Source organism: Podarcis tiliguerta, assembly GCF_965153285.1.
Source record: "Podarcis tiliguerta genome assembly, chromosome: 10".
Classification (NCBI taxonomy): Eukaryota; Metazoa; Chordata; class Lepidosauria; order Squamata; family Lacertidae; genus Podarcis; species Podarcis tiliguerta.
In genome coordinates this window covers 890,898-906,020 of record NC_139543.1, presented here as the reverse complement: position 1 = coordinate 906,020, position 15,123 = coordinate 890,898, and the positions used below count along the sequence as shown (strand labels likewise).

General features: G+C 42.6%; 3 protein-coding genes and 1 long non-coding RNA gene across 9 annotated transcripts in view; 3 read left to right on the top strand and 1 right to left on the bottom strand.

Annotated features, from left to right (window-relative positions):
- The window catches only part of LOC310658343, a 66,151-nt gene extending 52,605 nt beyond the window's left edge, over nt 1-13,546 (bottom strand). For both annotated transcript variants that reach the window (XR_014502253.1, XR_014502254.1), the window contains exons 1-2: nt 13,443-13,546; nt 5,312-5,484 (exon numbers count right to left, since the gene is read on the bottom strand). This is a non-coding gene — a long non-coding RNA (uncharacterized lncRNA). The remainder of the gene's footprint in view (nt 1-5,311; nt 5,485-13,442) is intronic.
- NUDT5 (nudix hydrolase 5) overlaps nt 1-15,123 on the top strand; it is a 1,423,229-nt gene that overhangs the window by 551,086 nt on the left and 857,020 nt on the right. The window lies entirely within an intron of this gene.
- The window catches only part of RASSF8 (Ras association domain family member 8), a 106,863-nt gene that overhangs the window by 70,762 nt on the left and 20,978 nt on the right, over nt 1-15,123 (top strand). The window contains exons 1-2 of one of the 5 annotated variants that reach the window (XM_083399959.1): nt 2,139-2,456; nt 3,800-3,894. The exons of 1 other annotated variant lie outside the window; for it this stretch is intronic. The gene's annotated coding sequence lies outside the window, so the exon portion shown is untranslated. Of the gene's footprint in view, nt 1-2,138; nt 2,457-3,799; nt 3,895-5,129; nt 5,242-13,633; nt 13,704-15,123 lie in introns of those variants that run through there. 3 more of the 5 variants (XM_083399960.1, XM_083399961.1, XM_083399962.1) reach the window with 3 other exon arrangements.
- On the top strand, nt 11,008-11,809 carry LOC310658240 (histone H2A-like). The gene has a single exon (XM_083400157.1). It carries the CDS (start codon nt 11,281-11,283, stop codon nt 11,722-11,724), a length of 444 nt encoding a protein of 147 aa, XP_083256283.1. The 5' UTR covers nt 11,008-11,280; the 3' UTR covers nt 11,725-11,809.

Here is a 15,123-nt window from a genome sequence, read left to right as displayed (position 1 = left end):
CTGGGCAATTTTACACTATGCATATGCAGCTCCTTCGGTTGCGTGGACAGCAATAGGATCAAAATATGTTAGAACTTGAAACAATTATATCAGTTAGAAAGTTATGGAATATAATGTCTCGTAAAAAAAAATATTGGATCAATTTTCCCATGCTAGACTGACTCTGTGGGTTGATGCAACCAGATCCTATTACATTATCATGTTAAAAGGGATATTGTAGAGTTGGAAATAGTTCTGAAAGGAAATGGAGCAACTCCCCTAGGAAGGAGGACTGCAGTGTTTGGGACTTGTTAGTTTAGAGAAAAGGCAAGTAAGAGGTGGCATGGTACAAGTTTATAAAACGAAGCCCATCCATCCCCCTTCACTCATAACACTCATGGACATCCAGTGAAGCTGAATGGATTCAGGACAGATAAAGTTATTTCTTCACACAGCACATCCTTAAACGATGGCATTGGCTCCCACCAGAGGCTGTGATGCCCACCAACCAAGATGGCTTTAAAAGAGGATAGGACAAATTCATAGAGGAGAAGAAGGCTATCAATGGCAACTAAACCTGATGACTTTGTTCTGCCTCCACAGTTGGAGGCAGTGATGCCTCTGAATACCAGTTGCTGGAAACCGCAGGAGGGGAGAGGGCTCTTGTTTTTCTGCAGGCAACCCATTGGCCACTGTGGGAACTGGATGCTGGTCTAGATGGGCCATTAAGTAACATGTGCTAGAAATAAAGTTTTATTATGGAAAATATAGTTTTTATTTTAAAAAGCCTGTCCCCGCCATTTCCCCCATTGTTGGGAAGAGGCGGAAGCATTTCATTTAGCCCTTTGTTTACTAGTTCCACAGTGTTTTATGTCTTTATTACAAGTGATATATGGGGAGCCTTCCAAGTAGGGAGTAGAAGCCATCCTAGAAGAAAGTATTTTAAACTGGTTTGTAACTGACAATCAAATTCAGATAAGGAGGAATGAATTCAGCACCTATATGCTTGGAGAAGCTGTTTCTAACTACCAGGAGAATTTAAGTATTTGTGATGTTTACTTTTTTCAGTCTTTGTTTGGTTTTCATTATGTTGGTTTCGTCATTCCATTAAAGGATTTGTACAGATTGTAAGAACTGCGTCCCCCACTTGGCCTTATCTGCTTATATATCATTAAGCCTAGTTTGATTAATTTTCTCTCATTAGGTAAGAGGAAGGTTATGCTTACTTGACAGATTTCAGAGAATGGGAAAACAGTATGCTGACAGTAAATTATTCAAAACTGGCAGGCTTTGTTTAGGTTTCCACACAATGATTTCACCATCAGGTGACTGGCTAGTTTGTGTCAAAAGAGCAAATTGTGCTTTTGGAATCTTTACCTTTTAACACCATGATACTTTTATGGTTAATGACAGGCTTTGTGGGAACTATGGTAAGGGTGAAAGTAATTTCCTTTTGCATTTGAAGGCATTGTTCTCAGACTCTTTTGACATGGGCTCGCCTTCTAAACTTGTTGCCTTTTCCAGGACTCTCGCATGCCCAATCCTAGTGCCCAGTGACAACACCGGTCCTGAAAGACCTACATTGGCTCCCAGTACATTTCCGAGCACAATTCAAAGTGTTGGTGCTGACCCTGAAAGTCCTCAACGGCCTCGGCCCAGTATCCCTGAAGGAGCGTCTCCACGCCCATTGTTCCGCCCGGACACTGAGGTCCACCTCCGAGGGCCTTCTGGCGGTTTCCTCACTGCGAGAAGCCAAGTTACAGGGAACCAGGCAGAGGGCCTTCTCGGTGGTGGCGTCCGCCCTGTCAAACACCCTCCCATCAGATGACAAGGAATAAACAACTACCTGACTTTTAGAAGACACCTGAAGGCAACCCTGTTTAGGGAAGTTTTTAATGTTTGATGTTTTATCTTGTTTTTAATATTCTACTGGGAGCTGCCCAGAGTGGCTGGGGAAACCCAGCCAGAGGGGCGGGGTATAAATATTATTATTGTTGTTGTTGTTGTCGTTGTCCTTTGCATACATTCTGCTGCTGTTCAAAAATATATGTGGATTGGGTGGAAGGATATTTTGGCTAGGATTCAACTACCCTTCAGTAGAACCTCTGCACAATGACTTCTCCTTCCCTATGCCCTCCCCCAAACGCCTCTGCGAGGGTCAGGAGCAACCCACCCACCCCATAGAACAACTGCCTTAGTGTGAATTCAGTTCCTCTAATTAAGATTATTTTAACAAAACTAAACTACATCTATTTTTTCTCCTCTCCCTCTATGATGCAGCAGCTTGCACTGTTTCCTTCCACAGAAGAGAGGAAACTATTGCTAGTTCTCTTAGCAGCAGTAGATCACTGCCAGAGTTTATTCCACTCTTTGAGAAGTTGGACTTAAGCTAAAGAGAGGGAAGCAAAGCTTAGAAGACCAAGCTATTAAAAAGTGGAAATTGACAGAAGGCTGGAACCCTGGCAAATTGAATAAAGGTAGTTGGCAAAATGAAGTTAGCATGCAAAATTAGCTATTGAAAGGCAATTTGAGCTTCAGCATATTTTTGTGGAGAAAATGCAGAACTTAAGTACACAGACTGGACTGACTGGATTTCTCTACCAAGATGGGCATATATCTGGATTGACATCATTAGTATACATATTGGTATTGTCTGAAATCTGATAACAGCAAAAAAATGAAGTTTTATATAGTCTATACTTACAGATGGGCGCACAATTCAAATTGCTGTTGATGTGCAAAAGGAAAGTGTAAGTTGCTTTCCAGTTATGGTGCACAGATGACTGAGGGGGGAGGGTAAAAGCTGCCACACAGGCCTTTCTTCCTCTCCTCCCTCCCAACAAAGCCAGAACCAGCACCCTAAACCAGCCCTGGGCAGGGGAGGGAGGGAGGGGAAAGGCAGGCAGGCAGGAGCAGGAAGGGCACCGCAGTGGGAAGGGGCTCTTGGCAGGAAGGGGCTGGCGCTGGTGGAAGGCCTGGCTTGCTGGCAAAAGCACTTCACACCCTTGTTCTTTCTTATGTTAGGGGTAAAGCTCAATTCCATTAATAAAAAATAAAATTTAGAACAGAGATAGACGGGTTGCTGCCATTAACTAGGGGGAAGGTTTTTCTCTTGAATGCAGTTTGTTGCCTTGGACAAGTCAGCCTTGCAGGATTGTTGGAGGATAAGATGATGTTTGACCGCCCCTCTTGGAGGCAGTGTGTCTCCTAATGTCAGTTTCTAGGAATTGCAGGTCTGGAGAGTGCTGTTGTGCTCAGGTTCTCCTGTGAGCATCTGGTTGGGCACCTTGACACTAGGGCTGCATCTACACAGCTATAAAAAAAGACTCTGAAGAAAAACATTTTAAAGCTCACAATGGAAAATTTCATATGTTCTGGTTTCAGCTCTACAGTGCCATCTGGTGTCACAGTGCTATAACACATTTATAACAATGTTTTTTGTGTTGTTTTCTTTTCTTTTCTTTTCTTTTCTTTTGATTTGATTAATGTAGCTAAGTCCTTGGATGTTAGACCAGATAGGGCTTTGGCCTGATCCACAAAATGCAGGCAGCAGTGTTAGAAACTCAGATATATAATCTAATCGCCAAATGGCACCTTAAATCTAGGCTGCGGTCACCACAATGGAATGTCTAGGCACCGTCCCCCGATGGCATCATCATCATCATTATTCATTCTGTTTCTATATCACTTTATATTTTAAAGAACAAATCTCAAAGTGTTTTATACTAAAACATCAGTCAAACAATTCAGAATAAAACCGATTCAAGATTCAAGGAAAATATTTCAGATCCTTCTCTAGGCGACATTTTGCTTTCTCCAGTCGCCAGCCTGGCACCCAGAGATCTCCACGTGGTCACAATTGGACCTGCCCCAGTCACAAAACACACCTGGCTAATTTCGAACACTGGCAGGAAGGTATGTTTGTCTTAGCACCCCTGAATCCCAGTGGTTATAAGTACATGAGGAGAGGCATAAGATTGCAGTGGGGAATATAGTACTATAATTACTTTGTGGAACTACAATTTTAATTCAATTTCTAGTTAATTACATAATAGCAATGCCTTAGCAGCAATGAGCACAGCACAGCTATATTCCAAGAGTGGTTGCTGATTGGTTTTTGGCAAGCATGATTTCAGCTTTCTGTAGTTTTGCCAAAGGTCTGGCACTAGTACTTTGAAATCTGACAGTGGTGGAAATGGCAATTGTTGACTTTAAAAACAGCAACCCCCCCCCATTGGGTGGTGGACTGCAGTTTTGTGGGGGGTGGACTTTAACTAAAAACATGGCTGCTAGTACCTCTCATTCTGTGTCCCTGTTCCCTGTGTATGCTTCATCATTTTTTTAAAAAAAATGAACCAGGGGTGCCAATTGTACCATTATGGGGAAAGGACTTGAAAGGGCATGGTTATTTTTTGTATTGGGTCTGGGGAGGTATTCCTGAAAGGTGGTTATTCTTCTGTATGTTGATTGTAGTAGCTGTACTTTGCATATCAAACTTATTAAAATGGGAAAATTCAGCAGAGCAATGAATCCTGCCCAAAGTGCACAGCATAACATTTCTCTGTTTTCAGTACAAACCTGAGTTCAAAATGAGTGGGGAACAGAGTGTTTATGTATGGTACTAGGAATGTAAAAGTTTGATAAAACAGTGTTGCTTTATCTGTATTCCAGGTCTGGGCCTGGTGTCATAAAGTGCAAAAACACCATGTTGTTTGCTGACAGCTAGCAATCTAATACTAGATTTCTCAATCCCCGAACAAACAGTATCGTAATTTTCTGTTGGCTGCACAATACCAGCAGTACTCTGTCAAAACATACTTTCAAAGATTAACATTAGAAAGGAAACTTGCAGAACAAAGAGCAGGATTGTAGCCAAGCTAGAGTGCTAACTTTTTGCCTTTCTCTTGGTAAAGTAGCACATTGGTATACTTTAGTACAGTTAATAATGCTGATGTAAAAAGCTTTGCTTGGCGTCACTCATGCAAAATAAAAAAAAAATGTACATAATATTCTATATTTTTCCTCATTTACACAACAAGATGTTTTAAGTGGTGTCTTCTGTTTCTGAACCAAATAGTTCTCGACACCAAACAACAACGCTTCAGGCAAACTGCCAAGAATGAGAGTTTCAAAAGTGTTCTAAAGGAGAGGAGCGGTTGAGCACATACTTCACCCATAGGAAGCCACAGGTTTCCCTCATTGGCATCTATACATGAAAAGGATGTTCTGGAGAGCCGTAGCCGGTGCAGGCAGAAATGCTGAGTAAGATGAACCACTGACATGACTCTGCACAGACCTGACTTTAAAATGGTAATATGCAAAAAGAACTTACCTGTGTGAACTGCCATGTCGCCGGTTTCAGCCAGCTGTGCATGCTTGGCCATCTGGTGTCAGCCTTGGCCATTGATTTCTAGCATGATCAAGCTGTATGTTCATGTTGTTACTTAATGGCAGCTGATGTAGAACACTACATAGCTAATTTTTTCTTGCATTGATAGCATTTAACTGAAAAATATGTACCAAGAGTGAACTGTAGGTTACGATAATGTGGGCACCCTCCCTTTTCATGTTCTGTTTAATTAGACATTTGAAACTATAGCCTGGAAAGTATAACGTATGGACATAGCTGTCAAGTGTCCCTTATTTGAAGGGACAGTCCCTTATTCCAGTGCCAAGTCCTGCTGCTGTCCCTTATTGAGGGATGTCCCTCAAATGATGTCCCTTAAATTTCAAAGGAAGCAGCTCCTCTCCCTCCCTCCCTACCGGCCAGGGAAGAGGGAGGCTCCAACTGTGTTGCTTTGCTGTGTTGCTCACCTAATAAGAAGTCTAAGAATGACTGGGGGGTGGAGCTTGTATGCCTTGTGTGTGGCTAGTTAATGCAAGCTGAGGGGGGTTTTGAATGCTGGACGCCATTTTGTTGCATGTGCTGCTACAAACTTTGCAGAGCAAAGCCAGGCCAGGGAGCCATCTTAAGTTGAGACTGCATAGGCCTTGTGGTGCATGTGGTTCAGATTCTATTCAGTTGAACCTCTGGTTACAAAGTTGGTTGGACAGTGTTCTCGAAGCTACCAGCATGAGTTTGACCAGACTGCAGGAGGACAGGAAGACTGGAGTGCCTGGAACAGGTGAGGCTGCAGGTCCCTTATTTTGGCTGCTGGTCTCTTATTTTCAAGGCTGCTGGTCCCTTATTTTCAAATCTGTAAGTTGACAGCTATGCATACGGATTAGGGTAAACATAAACTTACGATGCTTGAGAAACAAAAAATTAGCCCCCCTTCCAGTTTAGTAGTTGAGGATTAATAGTGTTACTAAAGTTAGGATAAATCTATTTTTAAAAAATGATTATCTAAATGATACGCATGCCTCTTATTTGAAAGAATATCACATGTATGCAATTTCCTCTTTATTGTGTAAAAATGATTGCAGGTCTTGAGATAAATTTCCTTCTATATAAAAATAAGGTACCTATACTAAAGCTAATCTGTAACATGTATGCATGATTGCCATTTTAAAACCTTATTACTGTGAGTACTTCATCAGGTGTAGTTTTAAAAGCTTGGCAATAAATCACAATAAAAGAGTATTTCCAAGGTATGTGCAGCAAATGTTATACCACATCTGAGCATAACTGTCAATCAGATTCTTGTATTCTACAACTCATAATAAAATGAAAATTAATTATGTTTGTCTCTTCCCCTTCCCCTTCAGTGGAAGTGCATAGGCTTGTTTGCCCTGCAGCATATATATTTTTAGACTGAGAATAATAACTAAATTTGGATGTGGGTTGTTTTTTTTAGAACTTCTTTAAATCCCTCAGCATTTCCATATGCCAGGCTTTAAAGTGGTTGAGCTGGTTTTTAACACAAGAGTATCCTAGCTTTCAAGTTCCTCAGAGCTGTTTATCAGGCAGCATGTGTTCTGAGCTTTGCACTGTAAAGTTTGAAGGAAAATATTGGTGAAGGGGGCTGCTGTAGCCTAGACAAGATGAGGAAGCACTTTTTGAGGATCATCTTCCTGACACCTTCTTATGGCAGAATTTTGCTGCACCTTCTTTAAATAAAGTGAAATTCTGAGTTGAGGATTTCTGGTCTGTAAACCACACTTGTTTCATTGTTGCACACTGCATATTTTCTCACTAAGGCCACATGTGCAAAGCTTGTAAACCACTGTGTTAAATTGGCTTTACATTTTGAACTCACCTCCCTAATACTTTTAAAAATGTGCATTGATTTTATTACTTTTTCCTGTATTGATTAACCTGAAATAACATGGCTTATGTTAGGGTCTACTTCTTTACTTCTTTATCCACTGCTCCCAAAGGTTTTGGATATATTTTGTGTAAAAATATATTTTGTTAAGGAGAATTGGGCTTAGGTGGGTTATCCTTTGTTTAAAATCTTTGGTTTCTGAAATGACTATACTGTCTTTTTTGTGCAAAACAAAACATTGTTTTCAAGCTTGCTGGCTTGTTAGTTTTGGCAGGCGGTAACTTTTTTTCCAAAAAAACCTGTAATATAGCTAAGACTTTTGGCAGGTTTCCTGAATGAGAAAGCAAAGATAAATTTTGGCTTCAGAGAAAGAAGAGTTAAATTGCTTGTTGCCGAAGCAAAGCAGATCCATTCATTAGTGTTTCAGAGGAAAAACAGTCCAAAATGTCTTCAATCAAGTTGCTACCTAACATTGTAAGCATTTTTACATTGGGGGGGGGGTATTACACACTAAGAATAAAATAACATTGCCTGACATTTCTACATAATTTGTAAACCCAGCTAAGAAAACATCATTGTTTTCATAAAGTTCTTGGCTAGAAACGATTTTTATATCTAGATGCAGAGAACAGATGTTAGTTATAAGGTGAACAATTTTTGATGCAAGTAATCTTGTGTTTTGGAAAGCCTGGTTTTTGTGTGTGCCAACGTTCACTCTTCTGCAAAATATTACATATATTGGGGATGTACAAAAAGTATTTAGATCAGTTTGTGGCTTTTCTATAGAAGAAAAGCAGGTTGTCCTCATGAGGCTGCCCCATGCCGTTTTGTAAAAAGGAAGGTATGATGTCAACAGTGTGAGGGCCAAGTGATGAGGAAAGAGATTAGTCAGCTGAACGTACCTCCACAGATGATGCCTAAAGGGTACACTCTGTCCCTGGCCACATCCACCACAGATATGCTCTCACTCAGTGAACAGGCGATTTTCACCAGTACTATTCTATCTTGCTTTAACGGCCTGGTCTGTCCAGCGGGGTGGGGGGGTGAGGAGAGGAGAGGATGTGTCAGGCACCATTGGGCAAGATGGGAGGAACAACTGCCAATCCTGGAATGCTTTCTTGTATTCTCCTAGTGGCCGGTCCCTTAGTCATAAATTACTAATAACAGAGCTATCTCTCCTGAACCATAACAGACAGATGACTCTCCAGACTGCATTTCAAAACTTGGCTTGGTCTCTTGATCCACTGACCCAGCCATGTTTGCTAACCAAATTCTTGACCTTTAATTTTCCAGTGAAGCAAGTCTACCAGTCTAGACGTCAAAGCAAACTGTAGATGGCTTGCAAACCATGGTTTGCAGACTGCTATCAAATCCATTATGTGTCAATTCAGATGTTACCCCCCCCCCCCAATTCATTTAGTTAGTGAATACTTGGTTGCTATTCCCTTTAAAGCATTGCTGCACTTTCTCCAAACTGCTTATGTTTTCATTTGATCTTCTCTTTTAGTATCACAAGATTAACCCTCTCTTAGAAGGGAATTTGCTTCCATTAGCTGCAACTGACACAGAATTCTGTAGCGCACGTTGCTCCAGTTCTGGCTCACCTGGATTGGTGTTTCCTTTCAGACCCAATTCAAGATTATGGCAGTTACGTTTAAATGGGTTGTCTTAGAACTGTTCCAGTATGTTTTCTTGCCCATTCTTCCTTGTTCTGCACTCTTCTTTTGCAGTTTGGAAGTGTCAGTGCTTCTGAATACCAGCTGACAGGAGAGGAGGAGGCTCTTGTGCTTGAATCCTGTCTGAAGGTTTTCCACAAGCATCTGGTGGGCCCTTTGAGAACAGGATGCTGGATTAGATGGGCTATTGTCCTGATCCAGCAGGCTCTTCTTATGTTCTTGAGGCAGGGTGTTTGTTTGTTTGTTTGTTTGTTTGTTTGTTTTTGAGTATTCACCTTGTGGAATTTCCTCCCTAGACAATTCTACTAGGCCTCCTTCCTAACCCTGCTGCTAAGAGAAAACCTCTCACTCACCTCCTTTTTACTATTTTAATTGATCTTATTGTTGTTTAATGCTTAAAATAATCAAAATGTTTTCCTCTGAATTCTGACGACAAACCCCTTGCCTGAAGGGTTACAATCTTAAGGAAATACACAAAAGAGGAAATAGGGTGGGGGTGGCAGTAGTAGTTTATAATAACAAGCTTTAAAATTGAAGCTAGATATGTGAGGTGGTTGATATAGATGTCAATCCCTTTCTATTTGTCAGAAGAATCATAGAATCATAGAGTTGGAAGAGACCACAAGGGCCATCGAATCCAACCCCCTGCCAAGCAGGAAACACCATCAGAGCACTCCTGGTCTGTGTTACTCAGTAAACCAAGGTATGGCTTAGTGAGACTGCCTGTGCTTCTGGAGGGGACCTTTGCAGCCAGTTTGCTCCTCGGATGTCCTTTGACTCATGAGGATAAAGGGTACACATGAGTTGTATTTTGGACAATACGCTAAGCCAAACCTCAGTGAGGTATGGCACTCAAAAGTACTATGGAGCAGCAAAGAGCTGTGAGCTCCTCTCTGGAATCCGACATGTTTGTGTAGTCTCACTAGGACAGTTGGGCTCACTGCATCATGCACAGCAGCTGGATTTTTTTACCTTATTCTGAGTATATGAAATGCATCTAATGTTGCTTATAACTTTGCAGTGAGACACATTGAAGATTCAAGGTTTTTCCCTTTATGGTTTTTCCTATAAACCTTCAATTTTTGAGGGGGAGTATAAAGCTGGGGCCAATTTTCTAGGTATCTTCTCATCAGACTGAAAGTTGTATGCTGAACATATCAACTTTGGCCTTCTTCACTATGTCAAATGTTTGCAAACTTGATTTAGTAACCAAAAATTTTCTTGTTAAATTTGCATACTGCACTTCATCTATAGATCTGAGTACAGTGGTGCCCCGCAAGACGAATGCCTCGCAAGACGGAAAACCCGCTAGACGAAAGGGTTTTCCGTTTTGGAGGTGCTTCGCAAAACGAATTTGCTATGGGCTTGCTTCGCAAGACGAAAATGTCTTGCGAGTTCTGCGGGGGTTTTTTCCCTCTCCCCCTTTCCCCCCAGCCCCTAAGCCGCTTAACAGCTGTTAGCTAAGCTGCTTATCAGCTGTTGCTAAGCCGCTTATCAGCTGATCTAAGCCGCTTATCAGCTGGTCCACTAATCCCTTAATAGCCGCTAATCGCTTAATAGCCACTAATCCCTTAATAGCCGCTAATCCCTTAATAGCCGCTAATAGCCCTTAAACCGCTAATAGCGCTAATAGCTAATGGGCTTGCTTCGCAAGACGAAAAAAACCGCAAGACGAAGAGACTCACGGAACGGATTCTTTTCGTCTTGCGAGGCACCACTGTAGTTTACAACATAATAATTAGAATATAAAAGCTTGAAATACATAATAAAAAATGAGCAAAACCAAACCAATAATCCCTCCCTCCCACAACATTGGATGTCAATTGACCAAAGGCCTGGTTAAAGAGGAACGTTTTCACCTGGCACCTAAAGATGTATAGTGAAGGTGCCAGCTGAACCTCCTTAGGAGGAGCATTGCACAAACAGGGAGCCACTGCAGAAAAGACTCGTTCTTATGTTGCCACCCTCTGGACCTCTCATAGGGGAGGCACATGGAGAAGGGCAACAGAGGTTTTCAGGGAGGGAAGTGTGATGAACAGGGTGACATTTCAGCTCAAACATTGGGATAATAGAAATGATTTAACAATGCACACAGCATCCTATTGGCCAGCACCCCAGCCTATCAGGAGCCAAATTTAGCACTCACTATTTTCACTGCAAAGAGGCTATGGAAAACTCTGCGCACAGTATTTTTTTAATTGTGGCAGCCTTTCAAATGATAGCTTAACCTGCAAGGCCAGGAAGAAATCCAAAAAGGGCAGGGTAGGAAAACTGAAGCAAGCAAAGCAGAACAGCCAAAAAAACCCTCCAGAACAGCAAAAATCCAACAAGGTAAGAATTGCCAGAGCAAGGCAAGCACCTTGAAGAGTTGGACCAGATCAACAAGTGCTGGCGGCTGTGGCAAGCTGGACTGCGACATGTCTGATGATCCGTGTGATACAGAAAGCTTGGAAGAACCTGAGCCATCCTGCCATGCGAGGAAGCCGAAAACATCTCGTTCTTGCCGGGCTGGGCTGGTATTCCCTGTAAGCCGCATTGAAAGATTCCTCCGGAAGGGAGACTACGCAGAGCGCATTGGATCAGGATCGTCTGTGTACATGGCTGCAGTGCTTCAGTACCTGACCTATGACATTATGGATATAGCTGGGAACATTGCTAAAAATGACCACAAGCGCCGAATTGCCCCCCGGCACTTACAGAGAGCCATCAGTGATGATGCTGAGCTCCAGTCTCTGCTTGGAGGGATCACCTTCCCCCAGGGGAACACCCTGCCCAAGACTAAGTCCACCGCATCAACCAGGAGGGGGAAGGGCAAGAAATCTGGCAAGGCCGTCAGAGCTCAAAATGTTGTTACTGCATAAGCAAGGGTAAAGCTGTTTTTCCGGACTTGAGATTGAGTCTTTAGTACTCAACAACATGGTCTAATAAAAGCTGATCTGACCATTCCTTTTGCTGTGTGAATGTTTTTCTTTCCATGTGAGTTAGCCAGGCAATTATCATTGAGCTGGCTATTATTTTGATAGGACCATGTTTTGTACAGCAAAAGCGTGTTACTTAGACCAAAAATGTAGGGTACACCCTAGTGTGAAGCAAGAATCCAGCATCTGGTTGCTTTTTGATTCTGACATCTATGGCTTCATTGTGAGGTTGACACTTTTTCATTGCTTTGTATAGTTCCATTTCAGTACTGTAAATAAAAAAAGTATGAAAGCCTGTTCAGACATCAGAGCCAAAATTCTTCCTAAATACAATTGGAACCTCCCAAATTATTGCATTTGGGCAAAAAAAATGAGAGGCACAAATACAAGATGGGTGACACCTGGCTTGAGAGCAGTACATGGGAAAAGGATCTAGGAGTCTTGGTTGACCACAAACTTGACATGAGCCAACAGTGTGACGCGGCAGCTAAAAAAGCCAATGCAATTCTGGGCTGCATCAATAGGAGTATAGCATCTAGATCAAGGGAAGTAATAGTGCCACTGTATTCTGCTCTGGTCAGACCTCACCTGGAGTACTGTGTGCAGTTCTGGGCACCACAGTTCAAGAAGGACACTGACAAACTGGAACGTGTCCAGAGGAGGGCAACAAAAATGGTCAAAGGCCTGGAAATGATGCCTTATGAGGAACGGCTAAGGGAGCTGGGCATGTTTAGCCTGGAGAAGAGGAGGTTAAGGGGTGATATGATAGCCATGTTCAAATATATAAAAGGATGTCACATAGAGGAGGGAGAAAGGTTGTTTTCTGCTGCTCCAGAGAAGCGGACACGGAGCAATGGATCCAAACTACAAGAAAGAAGATTCCACCTAAACATTAGGAAGAACTTCCTGACAGTAAGAGCTGTTTGACAGTGGAATTTGCTGCCAAGTAGTGTGGTGGAGTCTCCTTCTTTGGAGGTCTTTAAGCAGAGGCTTGACAACCATATGTCAGGAGTGCTCTGATGGTGTTTCCTGCTTGGCAGGGGGCTCTACTCGATGGCCCTTGTGGTCTCTTCCAACTCTATGATTCTATGATTCTCCCCACAATCACACCACATAGAAAGAAAGTAGTATCTGATCAGTACCCTGTTTGTGTGAATCTGGTGGTTTCCTGAAACTACAATAAAAAGGTAAAGGTACCCCTGCCCGTACGGGCCAGTCTTGACAGACTCTAGGGTTGTGCGCTCATCTCACTCTATAGGCCGGGAGCGAGTGCTGTCCGCAGACACTTCCGGGTCATGTGGCCAATGTGACAAGCTGCATCTGGGGAGCCAGCACAGCACACGGAACGCCATTTACCTTCCCGCTGGTAAGCGGTCCCTATTTATCTACTTGCACCCGGGGGTGCTTTCGAACTGCTAGGTTGGCAGGCGCTGGGACCGAACGACGGGAGTGCACCCCGCCGTGGGGATTCGAACCGCCGACCATACAATCGGCAAGTCCTAGGCGCTGAGGTTTAACCCACAGCGTCACCCGCGTCCTGAAACTACAATAGAAAACATTAATTCTTCCCAATACTCTTGAAAAAATAGAGTTGGATAATGAATATCAAGCAGATACTTCACTTAAAATCAGATGGTGTTAAGAACATGTGTTATTCTCACCTATTTCCATAATGAGGTGACAGGGTAGATGCTCAGGATTCCTCTCTAGTTATGTCTGGGCCATGATAATGTATGTTGAAACCAAAGTCCCACTTGCCTTGAGTGCTGTTGCTGTACATGAGTCCAGTTATGGCCAGAACATTCTTCCCTTTGTGCCAGAGTTCTACAGAATGTGGTTGATCAGTTAGGCTTTTCCGATTGCATCTTCGCTTCAGAGGGAACATTTAACCCTAAACTTCACATTTTTCCTGGTTTAAGCTGGTAGGCACTGGGCATTCTGTGCTAAGACTTTAAGCCTAAGAGCGGCATTTAAAAAAATTGAATTAAATGAGCCATCTGTTCCATTAGTTTGCCGTCTGGGGTTTCCTTTTCCTTTTCTTCTGAATTGTGATGATTTGGGGTGTCCTGAGGTACCGACCAGTGTGATGAGCCAAACAGCTTTTGAAATGCTCCAGGATGGGTTGAAAGGAGTAGATGTTCTGAAAGAAGGAAAGATTGTGAGGATCCCTTTTGGATGCTTTGGCATCTAGAGACCTACCTGTCTCTTTGTCCTCAGGATGGGAAAGTGCTGGACCTTGAACTGGTGCCAGTAGGTATGGATGGATCAATGTATTTCTGTTCTGAGTCAATTTCACCTGTGCAGAATCATAAGTTCATTTTGTTCCATTAAACACACACACACACACGGCATTTCAATTGTATGCATATGTATTTGCCCCCCCCCCTGCACATTTTTCATGTGGTCCAACCCATCTTCAATCCATATGAGATTTATATTTGTGCAATTTTAAAAACTGAAACAGCACCACAGAATTAAAAAATGTGTAATCCAATTTACAGCTGTGTTCCAAACCACATATATGTCTAGGGCCAGCAAATTGGATCACTTCACTTCAGATTGTGAAATGAACGGATTTGCTCACCTCTACCAGCCAGCTATTCATGAGAGAGGAAATCAGTGGATTCCCTACCATTGCTGTTAGAAAGAAAATAAAATAAGACATGTTGTTTAGCTCTCTAGGCTACCGATGAAGATGAGGAAAGCATAGGAGTGATGTCCATCCAACATTGGTTATATGCAGAAAACAGATCATAAGAGATAAAGAAGAAATAAGGAATACGTAGCCTTGGTTTGTAAAATCCAGTTCAGATACAAGTGGTATTTCTTGGACTTAAGCTGGGAGGTTTCACCCCTCGACGATGGCGTGCTCTTGGGGTGGGGGCATGGAATGTGCACAAAATGGAGAGTTTAGCCTGGAGAAGAGGAGGTTAAGGGGTGATATGATAGCCATGTTCAAATATATAAAAGGATGTCACATAGAGGAGGGAGAAAGGTTGTTTTCTGCTGCTCCAGAGAAGCGGACACGGAGCAATGGATCCAAACTACAAGAAAGAAGATTCCACCTAAACGTTAGGAAGAACTTCCTGACAGTAAGAGCTGTTCGACAGTGGAATTTGCTGCCAAGGAGTGTGGTGGAGTCTCCTTCTTTGGAGGTCTTTAAGCAGAGGCTTGACAACCATATGTCAGGAGAGCTCTGATGGTGTTTCCTGCTTGGCAGGGGGTTGGACTCGATAGCCCTTGTGGTCTCTTCCAACTCTATGATTCTATGGAGAAGGAGAAAATCAGGAGACTCAATAATGTGACTGTACTAAAAAGACAAGGGTTATTTTGGATAAAATA